The sequence below is a fragment of the Bombina bombina genome, chromosome 1 (assembly GCF_027579735.1).
Source record: "Bombina bombina isolate aBomBom1 chromosome 1, aBomBom1.pri, whole genome shotgun sequence".
Taxonomy (NCBI): domain Eukaryota; kingdom Metazoa; phylum Chordata; class Amphibia; order Anura; family Bombinatoridae; genus Bombina; species Bombina bombina.
The window spans coordinates 603,729,839-603,743,677 of record NC_069499.1 but is presented as its reverse complement, the minus strand read 5'-3'; the positions used below and the strand labels follow the sequence as shown (position 1 = coordinate 603,743,677).

The 13,839-nt window shown below is 38.6% G+C and overlaps 1 protein-coding gene across 1 annotated transcript in view; it reads right to left on the bottom strand.

Moving 5' to 3' along the window:
* GLA (galactosidase alpha) overlaps positions 1-13,839 on the bottom strand; it is a 140,059-nt gene that overhangs the window by 62,181 nt on the left and 64,039 nt on the right. The window contains exon 4 of the mRNA XM_053698949.1: positions 3,576-3,667. Coding sequence (XP_053554924.1) covers positions 3,576-3,667 — 92 coding nt within the window. The remainder of the gene's footprint in view (positions 1-3,575; positions 3,668-13,839) is intronic.

Here is a 13,839-nt window from a genome sequence, read left to right as displayed (position 1 = left end):
CGCTACTATAATAAATGTATTAACCCCTAAAGCTAAGTCTAACCCTAACACCCCCCTAAGTTAAATATAATTTAAATCTAACGAAATAAATTAACTCTTATTAAATAAATTATTCCTATTTAAAGCTAAATACTTACCTGTAAAATAAACCCTAATATAGCTACAATATAAATTATAATTATATTGTAGCTATTTTAGGATTAATATTTATTTTACAGGCTACTTTGTAATTATTTTAACCAGGTACAATAGCTATTAAATAGTTAATAACTATTTAATAGTTACCTAGTTAAAATAATTACAAAATTACCTGTAAAATAAATCCTAACCTAAGTTACAATTAAACCTAACACTACACTATCAATAAATTAATTAAATACAATACCTACAATTATCTACAATTAAACCTAACACTACACTATCGATAAATTAATTAAATACAATATCTACAAATAAATACAATGAAATAAACTAACTAAAGTACAAAAAATAAAAAAATATTTACAAACATTAGAAAAATATTACAACAATTTTAAACTAATTACACCTACTCTAAGCCCCCTAATAAAATAATAAAGCCCCCCCAAAATAAAAAAATGCCCTACCCTATTCTAAATTAAAAAAGTTCAAAGATCTTTTACCTTACCAGCCCTGAAAAGGGCCCTTTGCGGGGCATGCCCCAAAGAATTCAGCTCTTTTGCCTGTAAAAAAACCCATACAATACCCCCCCCCCCCAACATTACAACCCACCACCCACATACCCCTAATCTAACCCAAACCCCCCTTAAATAAACCTAACACTAAGCCCCTGAAGATCTTCCTACCTTATCTTCACCTCGCCGGGTATCACACCGATCCGTCCTGGCTCCGATGTCTTGATCCAAGCCCAAGCGGGGGGCTGAAGATGTCCATGATCCGGATGAAGTCTTCATCCAAGCGGGAGCTGAAGAGGTCCATGATCCGACTGAAGTCTTCTATCAACGGCATCTTCAATCTTCTTTCTTCCTGATCCATGTTCATCCCGCCGGCGCGGAACATCCATCTTCACCGACGACTTCCCGACGAATGACGGTTCCTTTAAGGGACCTCATCCAAGATGGCGTCCCTCGAATTCTGATTGGCTGATAGGATTCTATCAGCCAATCGGAATTAAGGTAGGAAAATTCTGATTGGCTGATGGAATCAGCAAATCAGAATCAAGTTCAATCCGATTGGCTGATCCGATCAGCCAATCAGATTGAGCTCGCATTCTATTGGCTGTTCCGATCAGCGGCGGGATGAACATGGATCCGGAAGAAAGAAGATTGAAGATGCCGTTGATAGAAGACTTCAGTCGGATCATGGACCTCTTCAGCTCCCGCTTGGATGAAGACTTCAGCCAGATCATGGACATCTTCAGCCCCCCGCTTGGGCTTGGATCAAGACATCGGAGCCAGGACGGATCGGTGTGATACCCGGCGAGGTGAAGATAAGGTAGGAAGATCTTCAGGGGCTTAGTGTTAGGTTTATTTAAGGGGGGTTTGGGTTAGATTAGGGGTATGTGGGTGGTGGGTTGTAATGTTGGGGGGGGGGGTAATGTATGGTTTTTTTTTACAGGCAAAAGAGCTGAATTCTTTGGGGCATGCCCCGCAAAGGGCCCTTTTCAGGGCTGGTAAGGTAAAAGAGCTTTGAACTTTTTTAATTTAGAATAGGGTAGGGCATTTTTTTATTTTGGGGGGCTTTATTATTTTATTAGGGGGCTTAGAGTAGGTGTAATTAGTTTAAAATTGTTGTAATATTTTTCTAATGTTTGTAAATATATTTTTATTTTTTGTAACTTAGTTCTTTTTTATTTTTTGTACTTTAGTTAGTTTATTTCATTGTATTTATTTGTAGGTATTGTATTTAATTAATTTATTGATAGTGTAGTGTTAGGTTTAATTGTAGATAATTGTATGTATTGTATTTAATTAATTTATTGATAGTGTAGTGTTAGGTTTAATTGTAACTTCAGTTAGGATGTATTTTACAGGTAATTCTGTAATTATTTTAACTAGGTAACTATTAAATAGTTATTAACTATTTAATAGCTATTGTACCTGGTTAATATAATTACAAAGTTGCCTGTAAAATAAATATTAATCCTAAAATAGCTACAATATAATTATAATTTATATTGTAGCTATATTAGGGTTTATTTTACAGGTAAGTATCTTTAAATAGGAATAAGTTATTTAATAAGAGTTAATTTATTTCGTTAGATTTAAATTATATTTAACTTAGGGGGGTGTTAGGGTTAGACTTAGCTTTAGAGGTAAATACATTTATTAGAGTAGCGGTGAGATCCGGTCGGCAGATTAGGGGTTAATAATTGTAGGTAGGTGGAGGCGACGTTGGGGGCGGCAGATTAGGGGTTAATAAATATAATATAGGGGTCGGCGGTGTTAGGGGCAGCAGATTAGGGGTACATAGGTATAATTTAGGTTGCGGCGGTGTACGGAGCGGCAGATTAGGGGTTAATAATAATATGCAGGTGTCAGCGATAGCGGGGGCGGCAGATTAGGGGTTAATAAATATAACAGTGGTCGGCGATGTTAGGGGCAGCAGATTAGGGGTACATAGGTATAATTTAGGTTGTGGCGGTGTATGGAGCGGCAGATTAGGGGTTAATAATAATATGCAGGGGTCAGCGATAGCGGGGGCGGCAGATTAGAGGTTAATAAGTGTAAGGTTAGGGGTGTTTAGACTCGGGGTACATGTTAGAGTGTTAGGTGCAGACTTTGGAAGTGTTTCCCCATAGGAAACAAATGTAGCTGCGTTAGGAGCTGAACGCTGCTTTTTTGCATCTGTTAGGTTTTTTTTTCAGCTCAAACAGCCCCATTGTTTCCTATGGGGGAATCGTGCATGAGCACGTTTTTGAAGCTGGCCGCGTCCGTAAGCAACGCTGGTATTGAGAGTTGCAGTGGCGGTAAATATGCTCTACACTCCCTTTTTGGAGCCTAACGCAGCCCTTCTGTGAACTCTAAATACCAACGGTATTTAAAAGGTGCGGGAGAAAAAAAGCCAGCATAGCTAACACACCCCTTTGGCCGCCCAACTCTAAATCTAGCCATGTGTAAACTTACTCAGGCTATCTGAATAGGGCAGCAAACTGATTGGGAAAACACAGTGGGGATTGTACCCCACAAGTTCCCAATTTCTTAAAAGCCACCACTGCCCTACTGAAGAGACTGACATGGGCTAAGGCTAGACCACAGGAAAGATCAGAGCAAAACTACTCTGCTTTAAAATAATAAAATCTTGATTTAAGTTAAATTTTCTACAGACACAAAAAACCTTCACCTCCTCCATGAACAGAGGCAAAGAGAATGACTGGGGGTTATGGGTAAGGGAAGTGACATATATAGCAGTTTTGCTGTGGTGCTCTTTGCCTCCTCCTGCTGGCCAGGAGTGATATTCCCACTAGTAATTGATGATTTCGTGGACTCACCATATCTAAGGAAAGAAAAGGGATGAGGATAAAAAGCAAAGGCAAGGGACAAGACAGATCGGTCAAGGAACAGAAAGTAAACCCACAGTCATGTCTGCCCACTTACCTTCTTAAAGGGTCTGCTATACAGGGGCCACTCACATGAGTATACAATTGCTCTGCCTGTGTTGTTCAAAGCCATTGACATTCGGCGGTACCCTGTACAAATTAACAACAGTATTAAAACCTCTAAAACTGCATAAGGGAGGGAGACAATTGATGCTAAATTTGTAAGGTGTTATATGATGCATCACTCATTTCACTTTGTAACATTTCTATTTTGTCTACTCCTGTTATAATACATCTCATTTAAAAACCCATGTGTGTTTTATCACAATAAGTGAGACATTTCCTTACTTCTGTAAGAATGGCTTTATCTCTCACTGTGAGAAATAACCAATACCTTAAATGGCTGCTGCAACATACATTGGATATTTAAAACTGCTATGTACTAAACAATATCCTCTTTGTTAGAGATTCTTCAGACTTGCGCCTGAACTGATAAACATGCTAACAAATTACTCATGAGTTGAAGTCCCTTAATTAAAAATACTTCATCTTAGACTATATAATCAGCTACTTGACTATTATAATGCTGTATGAAAAAATAATAACGGACCTGTAATCCAGTCTTAGACATCTCAATTTATTGCAAAAAAGATGAGCAATAATACTGCAAACTGTCCAGATAAGAGGCAATAGGTTGTAAAAGTGAGCAAATAGCCAAGACTATTGGTCTACCTGGTGGTTTAGTAGCGTGTTTGTGCACTTGTGGCAATGTATAAAATACCGGTGTTCGAGGGAAATGCACAGTCAGATATGACAGAAGATTTTTTTATCAATCAACCCTTCCAATTGAGCGCTCTGTAATGACTGATCAACCTGTTTTTTAAAAGTCCATATGAGGGTCTCCAGGTAGTTGTCTATAAGTAGTAGGATTGTTGAGTTGTTGCAGAGCTTCTTGTTGATAGTAGTGGTAGTCCAAGACCATCACAGCACCACCCTTGTCCGCTTCACAGAAAATTATATCCTTATTTTCGCCAAGGGATTTCAGTGCCTAACATTCCTCTTCGGACATGTTGTTCCTACACTGTTGTTTGGCTTGCTGGAAGATCTCATTAGCCTGATCAGAGTACAATCTCGTATAGGTCTTTATACTAGCATTAGAGCTAGATGGATCATAGTGGCTCTTGGCTCTGAATTAATTGCGTTCACTTTGGGATCCTCCAAAGTGTTCCTTTAATCTCAGTGTTCTTTCAAATTTTTGAATGTCCAGAGAGGTTTCAAAGGGTTTGTTGTAGCTGGTCGGAATGAACAAGAGTCCCTTATTAAGCACTCTAAGCTCAATTGTGGTCAATGCATGAGTTCAAGTTCATAACAATATTTGTTGTTACATTCTCCTTTGCCTCGGAGGTCTTCCTCTTGTACCCCCCTCCTGATGTATGGCCTTCTCCTCTAAAGTTTTTTGAGTGAGTCATATCTCCTCCAGCTTGTACTTGTGTTGGTATTGACAAATTATGGTGTACATCTGAATCTGAACTATTCCCTGAACTGTCCACAGTCTTAAGATTTCTAGGTTTGTATTCCCGGGGTCGTCGTGGTTTTATATCAATGAGTGACCTTCTTTCCTCAGGGTCAACAGCTAGCAATATACCCTCTTTTCCTTGTAGTCTATGGCGACTACATCCCATTTTCTGTTTTTAAAGGTTGTTTCATATTGCTGTACATGTTGTTCCAGCTTATTAAGCCAATTTTGTTCTGGTCCTGCCTCCAAGACAGGTTTAATATTCCTCAAACTTTTTTACTTCATTTTCTGCATTCGTCATGAGGGATCTTACTTCTTCTTTTTGGATTTGAATCTCTGTGGTGATGCAAGAAACGGTGTTGTCATTAGTGACACATTTTGTAAACCTACCTTTTGGAATACCATCTTGCACGCCAAGTCGTGCCACCCACCACATTTGGTGCGGTCTATTCCCAGGGGTCAGTTTATGAGATTACGACGAAACACGAATTCTGATTCATTATTTGATAGACAAGCCAGGGCTCTAACTGAACCGCTTCAAGCAAGGAGATATGACAAAAACAACTGTTAGAAAATACCTTTGATGAGGTTAAAAAACATCTAAAAAAGTAAATGCGATTACACAGGATAAAGTTGTTTTTTTCAACGGAGTATTCCAGTCAGTTTCATGAGGTGTGTCCCATATTGAGGAAGACCTTAAATATACTGAAGGATGATAGCACTTTGGCTAATGTCATTGATAAGTGCAAATTTGTTCCCAAGAAACCTATGACTTTATCCACCAAATTATCCCTTAGTCTTATATGTACAAGGTCCACCAGTAATAGTGAATGGATAAAGAGGAAAGGTACGTACAGATGTGGGAATGGCACGTGCATCACATGTACATGTTTTACAAGTTGGTAATGGTTTTGGAAGTACAGTCACTAATGAGGAGTTTGCTAAAGCTAAATTGTAGTTTACCTTTTAGAGTGTAAGGTTTGTTCCCTTCAATGCGTAGGTCAGACCTCCAGATAATTGAGATCTCAAGTAAGGGAACACTTTAGGGACACCAAGGAATTTGTCAAAGAGTCCGCAGTGGCTAGGCATCATAATTTATTCCATATGACCAATATGTTTAAGATGAAGGTAAAGGTAATTGATAGGGTGATGTATCCAATAAGAGGTGGTGACAGATATAAATTATTACAGAAGCAAGAATTATACTGGATTTGCAGGCTGAGAACCATAACTCCTCTAGGACTTAACAGAGAGTGGGATATGAGTTATTTTATAGAATGTCTTTAAATTGGCATTATCAGCATTTGCCATTCTTATCCATTAATTATTAATTTATACCTTTGTGGAATGATATGTAACATCACCTTCTGTATACTTGTGTTTTCTCCATCATCCATAGTAATTTGACATTTATACTACTTATGTATATAGTATCTTTAATGTTTTTAAATTGTTGCTTGATTGCAGGCTGGTGAGTTCCCTTTAAATAGGGAGTCTGCGCAGTGTATAGTATCCTATGATTAAGTGCCTGGTGTGGCACAAAACTAGTCAGGATGACTATGTACTTTTTTATTTGTATTTAAATAAAGCTGTTTTTTTATTGTACAGCCCTTTGGTGCCTCTCATATGTGTGGCTGCACTTTCCTCTTTTTTTTGATATTCTGTTTGGCTGTTGCAGTGTGTAACCCTTCCAGCCGTAGCCTAGTGGTTCATTCGTTCCGGGGTCTGCAGCAACAAGAATTGATTGTGTGTTTGGATCATACTTCTTCTATTACCAGTAAAATTAGATCTAATGAGCATTTGTTCAAAATGCTGCACCATTTGACACAAAATGCTGCATTATTTCTCCCAATAATGGGAACATTCTTCACTCTGAACCCCCTAGGTATATACATTTCTTTCATGTAATTAGCAAGAGTCCATGAGCTAGTGACGTATGGGATATACATTCCTACCAGGAGGGGCAAAGTTTCCCAAACCTTAAAATGCCTATAAATACACCCCTCACCACACCCACAATTCAGTTTTACAAACTTTGCCTCCTATGGAGGTGGTGAAGTAAGTTTGTGCTAGATTCTACGTTGATATGCGCTCCGCAGCAAGTTGGGGCCCGGTTTTCCTCTCAGCGTGCAGTGAATGTCAGAGGGATGTGAGGAGAGTATTGCCTATTTGAATTCAATGATCTCCTTCTATGGGGTCTATTTCATAGGTTCTCTGTTATCGGTCGTGGAGATTCATCTCTTACCTCCCTTTTCAGATCGACGATATACTCTTATATATATATACCATTACCTCTGCTGATTTTCGTTTCAGTACTGGTTTGGCTTTCTACAAACATGTAGATGAGTGTCCTGGGGTAAGTAAGTCTTATTTTCTGTGACACTCTAAAGCTATGGTTGGGCACTTTTTTATAAAGTTCTAAATATATGTATTCAAACATTTATTTGCCTTGACTCAGGATGTTCAACATTACTTTTTTTCAGACAGTCAGTTTCATATTTGGGATAATGCATTTGAACCAATCATTTTTTCTTACCTTAAAAAATTTGACTTTTTCCCTGTGGGCTGTTAGGCTCGCGGGGGCTGAAAATGCTTCATTTTATTGCGTCATTCTTGGCGCAGACTTTTTTGGCGCAAAAAATCTTTTCTGTTTCCGGCGTCATACGTGTCGCCGGAAGTTGCGTCATTTTTTTGACGTTCTTTTGCGCCAAAAATGTCGGCGTTCCGGATGTGGCGCCAAAAGCATTTAGGCGCCAAATAATGTGGGCGTCTTATTTGGCGCTAAAAAAATATGGGCGTCGCTTTTGTCTCCACATTATTTAAGTCTCATTATTTATTGCTTCTGGTTGCTAGAAGCTTGTTCACTGGCATTTTTTTCCCATTCCTGAAACTGTCATTTAAGGAATTTGATCAATTTTGCTTTATATGTTGTTTTTTCTTTTACATATTGCAAGATGTTCCACGTTGCAACTGAGTCAGAAGATACTTCAGGAAAATTACTGCCCGGTGCTGGAGCTACCAAGCTAAGTGTATCTGCTATAAATTTTTGGTATCTGTTTCTCCAGCTGTTGTTTGTATTGCATGTCATGACAAACTTATTAATGCAGATAAAATTTCCTTTAGTACTGTTACATTACCTGTTGCTGTTCCGTCAACATCTAATTTTCAGAGTGTTCCTGATAACATAAGAGATTTTATTTTTTAAATCCATTAAGAAGGCTATGTCTGTTATTTCTCCTTCTAGTTTACATAAAAGTCTTTTAAAACTTCTCTTTTTTCAGATGAATTTTTAAATGAACATCATCATTCTGATACTGATAATGGTTCTTCTGGTTCAGAGGTTTTTGTCTCAGAGGTTGATGCTGATAAATCTTTGTATTTGTTCAAGATGGAATTTATTCGTTCTTTATTTTAAGAAGTATTAATTGCATTAGAAATAGAGGATTCTGGTCCTCTTGATACTAAATCTAAACGTTTAAATAAGGTTTTTAAATCTCCTGTAGTTATTCCAGAAGTGTTTAAACTCCCTGATGCTATTTCTGAAGTAATTTCCAGGGAATGGAATAATTTGGGTAATTCTTTTACTCCTTCTAAACGTTTAAGCAATTATATCCTGTGCCATCTGACAGATTAGAGTTTTTTGGGACAAAATCCCTAAGGTTATGGGGTTGTCTCTACTCCTGCTAAATGTACTACTATTCCTACGGCAGATAGTACTTCATTTAAGGATCCTTTAGATAGGAAAATTGTATCCTTTCTAAGAAAAGCTTACTTATGTTCAGGTAATCTTAGACCTGCTATATTTTAAGTGGATGTTGCTGCAGCTTCAACTTTTTGGTTAAGAAGCTTTAGTGCAACAAGTCACAGATCATAATTTTATAGCATTATTATTATTCTATAACATGCTAATAATTTTATTGGTGATACCATCTTTTGATGTCATTAGAGTTGATGTCAGGTATATGTCTCTAGCTATTTTAGCTAGGAAAGCTTTATGGATTAAACTTGGAATGCTGATATGTCTTCTAAGTCAACTTTGCTTTCCCTTTCTTTCCAGGGTAATAAATTATTATCTCAACTGTTAGGAGCGGTATCAGTTTGGAAACTATTTCCAGTTTGGAATATATCCAAGCCTTATAGAAACCTATAGCCAGCTCCTAAGTACCCATGTAGGTGCGGCCCTTATTCCAGCTCAGCTGGTATGGGGCAGATTACGTTTTCTTCAAAGAAATTTGGATCAATTCCGTTCTCAATCTCTGGTTTCAGAACATTGTTTCAGAAAGGTACAGAATTGGCTTCAAGTTAAGGCCTCCTGCTAAGAGATTTTTTTTTCTTTCCCGTGTCCCAGTTAACACAGCAAAGGCTCAGCATTTCTGAAATGTGTTTCAGATCTAGAGTTGGCTGGAGTAATTATGCCAGTTCCAGTTCTGGAACAGGGGCTGGGGTTTTATTTTATCTCTTCATTGTACCAAAGAAGGTCAATTCCTTCAGACCAGTTCCGGATCTATCAATATTGAATCGTTATGTAAGGATACCAACATTCAAGATGGTTACTGTAGGACTATCCTGCCTTTTGTTTATCAAGGGCATTATATGTCTACAATAGATTTACAGGATGTGTATCTGCATATTCCGATTCATCCAGATCACTTTTAGTGTCTGAGATTCTCTTTTTAGACAAGCATTACCAGTTTTGTGGCTCTACCGTTTGGCCTAGCCTCAGTTCCAAGAATTTTTTTCAAAGGTTCTCGGTGCCCTTCTTTCTGTAATCAGAGAACAGGGTTTTGGTATTTCCTTATTTGGACGATATCTTGGTACTTGCTCAGTCTTCTCATTTTCGAAGAATCTCATACAAATCGACTTGTGTTGTTTCTTCAAGTTCATGGTTGGAGGATCAATTTACCAATCAGTTCATTGATTCCTCAGACAAGGGTAACCTTTTTAGGTTTCTAGATAGATTCAGTGTCTATGACTCTGTCCTTGTAAGACAAGAGAAGTTTAACATTGATATCAGCTTGTCAAAACCTTCAGTCACAATCATTCCCTTTGGTAGCCTTATGCATGGAAATTTTAGGTCTTAGGACTGCCGCATCAGATGTCATCTCCTTTGCTCGTTTTCACATGCGACCTCTTCAGCTCTGTATGCTGAACCAATGGTGCAGGGATTACTCAAAGATATCTCAATTAATATCTTTAAACCGGTTATACGACACTCTCTGACATGGTGGACAGATCACCATCGTTTAGTTCAGGGGGCTTCTTTGTTCTTCCGACCTTGACTATGATCTCAACAGATGCAAGTCTTACAGGTTGGGGAGCTGTGTGGGGGTATCTGACAGCACAAGGGGTTTGGGAATCTCAGGAGGTGAGATTTCCGATCAATATTTTGGAACTCCGTGCAATTTTCAGAGCTCTTCAGTCTTGGTCTCTTCTGAAGAGAGAGTTGTTCATTTGTTTTCAGATAGACAATGTCACAACTGTGGCATACATCAATCATCAAGGAGGGACTCACAGTCCTCTGGCTATGAAAGAAGTATCTCAAATTTTGGTTTGGGCGGAATCCAGCTCCTGTCTAATCTCTGCGGTTCATATCCCAGGTATGGACAATTGGAAAGCGGATTATCTCAGTCGCCAAACGTTGCACCTGGGCGAATGGTCTCTTCACCCAGAGGTATTTCCTCAGATTGTTCAAATGTGGGAACTCCCAGAAATAGATCTGATGGCTTCTCATCTAAACAAGAAACTTCCCTGGTATCTGTCCGGATCCCGGGATCCTCGGGCGGAGGCAGTGGATGCATTATCTCTTCCTTACAAGTGTCATCCTGCCTATATCTTTCCGCCTCTAGTTCTTCTTCCAAGGGTATTTTCCAATATTCTAAAGGAATGCTCGTTTGTCCTGCTGGTAGCTCCAGCATGGTCTCACAGGTTTTGGTATGCGGATCTTGTCCGGATGGCCTCTTGCCAGCTGTGGACTCTTCCGTTAAGACCAGTCTTTCTGTCTCAAGGTTCTTTTTTCCATCAGGATCTCATTACCTTAATTTTAAGGTATGGAGTTTGAACGCTTGATTCTTGGTCAAAGAGGTTTCTCTGACTCTGTGATTGATACTATGTGACAGGCTCGTAAATCTGTATCTAGAGAGATATATTATAGAGTCTGGAAGACTTATATTTCTTAGTGTCTTTCTCATCTTTTTTCTTGGCATTCTTTTTGAATACCGAGAATTTTACAGTTTCTTCAGGATGGTTTAGATAAAGGTTTGTCCGCAAGTTCCTTGAAAGACAAATCTCTGCTCTTTCTGTTCTTTTTCACAGAAGGATTGCTAATCTTCCTGATATTCATTGTTTTGTACAACCTTTGGTTCGTATAAAACCTGTCATTAAGTCAATTTCTCCTCCTTGGAGTTTGAATTTGGTTCTGGGGGCTCTTCAAGCTCCTCCGTTTGAACCTATGCATTCATTGGACATTAAATTACTTTCTTGGAAAGTTTTGTTCCTTTTGGCCATCTCTTCTGCCAGAAGAGTTTCTGAATTATCTGCTCTTGTGAGTCTCCTTTTCTGATTTTTCATCAGGATAAGGCGGTGTTGCGAACTTCTTTTGAATTTTTACCTAAGGTTGTGAATTCCAACAACATTAGTAGAGAAATTGTGGTTCCTTCATTATGTCCTAATCCTATGAATTCTAAGGAGAAATCATTGCTTTCTTTGGATGCTGTTAGAGCTTTGTAATATTATGTTGAAGCTACTAAGTCTTTCCGAAAGACTTCTAGTCTATTTGTCATCTTTTCCGGTTCTAGAAAAGGCCAGAAAGCTTCTGCCATTTCTTTGGCATCTTGGTTGAAATCTTTATTTCATCATGCCTATGTTGAGTCGGATAACACTCCGCCTCAAAGGATTACAGCTCATTCTACTAGGTCAGTTTCTACTTCCTGGGCGTTTAGGAATGAAGCTTCGGTTGATCAGATTTGCAAAGCAGCAACTTGGTCCTCTTTGCATACTTTTACTAAATTCTACCATTTTGATGTGTTTTCTTCTTCTGAAGCAGTTTTTGGTAGAAACGTATTTCAGGCAGTGGTTTCAGTTTGAATCTTCTGCTTATGTTTTTTCATTAACATTTTATTCTGGGTGTGGATTATTTTCAGCAGGAATTGGCTGTCTTTATTTTATCCCTCCCTCTCTAGTGACTCTTGCGTGGAAAGATCCACATCTTGGGTAATCATTATCCCATACATCACTAGCTCATGGACTCTTGCTAATTACATGAAAGAAAACATAATTTATGTAAGAACTTACCTGATAAATTCATTTCTTTCATATTAGCAAGAGTCCATGAGGCCCGCCCTTTTTTGTGGTGGTTTTGATTTTTTTGTATAAAGCACAATTATTCCAATTCCTTATTTTATATGCTTTCGCACTTTTTTCTTATCACCCCACTTCTTGGCTATTCGTTAAACTGAATTGTGGGTGTGGTGAGGGGTGTATTTATAGGCATTTTAAGGTTTGGGAAACTTTGCCCCTCCTGGTAGGAATGTATATCCCATACGTCACTAGCTCATGGACTCTTGCTAATATGAAAGAAATGAATTTATCAGGTAAGTTCTTACATAAATTATGTTTTTCCTGTGGTACTCAGAGAAAAAACTACCGTGCAGGGAAAGATCAGTACATCTTTTTTTGCGTTTAAGCCATTGTGTGTACACATGCTCAGGTTGTTCTTTACTTCTCTTACTGGTAACGCTGAGAATCTAATCTGGTCAGCATCATCTGACCTGAGTGTAATTAAAGTTATATAGGTGTAGTCTAGAGGTAATCCACAAGTATTTTAGGGTGCGAAGAGCAAAAAAGTATACAAACAATGTCCAAAGAGCTCTGCACTCACTTTTCACAGTCCTCAGCCGCCCGGGGTGCATTAAAAAGATAAACATGCAAGCCAGAATAGGAAGCACTCGCCGGGACTTATCAATAAAAATGTTATTCAATAAGCATAGTGAATTTTCGGTGATGTTATTCCCGTCCTCAGACTGTAAATATTGTATGTATAAAACATCTTTTAAATAACTTACCCCATCACCAACACCCACAAAGTAACCTGAACCTCCACGCATCTCTACCGCACCACTGCGCAGCTCCGGTAGTTACCATGGCAACTAAACAGCAGCACTTTAACTTACATATTGCCCATAGCCTAGATGTACATAAAACATGATCCCTCACTGATAATGTTAAGAGTCGTATCTATAATGTAATACTAGTGCTAGTGAAATATATTATTCAAAGATATTTAGCTTGTTATAGCTATCTACACTATATAGTAGTAGGGGCATGGGTGAATATTTAGACAATATGCAAGAGGGAATTACCCTAGAAATTAAAGAAAGCAATGCCAATCTAGGTTAGTATTAAGACCTCTAGGTATTAAGGTGGCTAAGGTAAAAATCTACCTAGCTTCCCTTTGCAAAAATAAGGAATAAGAGGGGGGACATGATCAATATTTACATACCTGAGATTCGCTACTGTTTGGCCAGCCATGTCAAAATGCCTGGCAACAGGTTGTTCCGATGATTTTTTATAGCCGTCCTAACGGCTGCTCTATTGTTGGTCATATGGGTGCGAAGATCAGGCCAATGAGATCTTCCAACAAGCCGAACAACAGTGTAGGAACAACATTCCTGGAGAGGAACGAAAGGCACCGAAATCCCTTTGCGAAAACAAGGATATATTTTCCGTGAAGCGGACAAGGGGGGTGCTGTGGTGGTCTTGGACTACCACTACTATCAACAAGAAGCTCTGCAACAACTCAACGATCCTA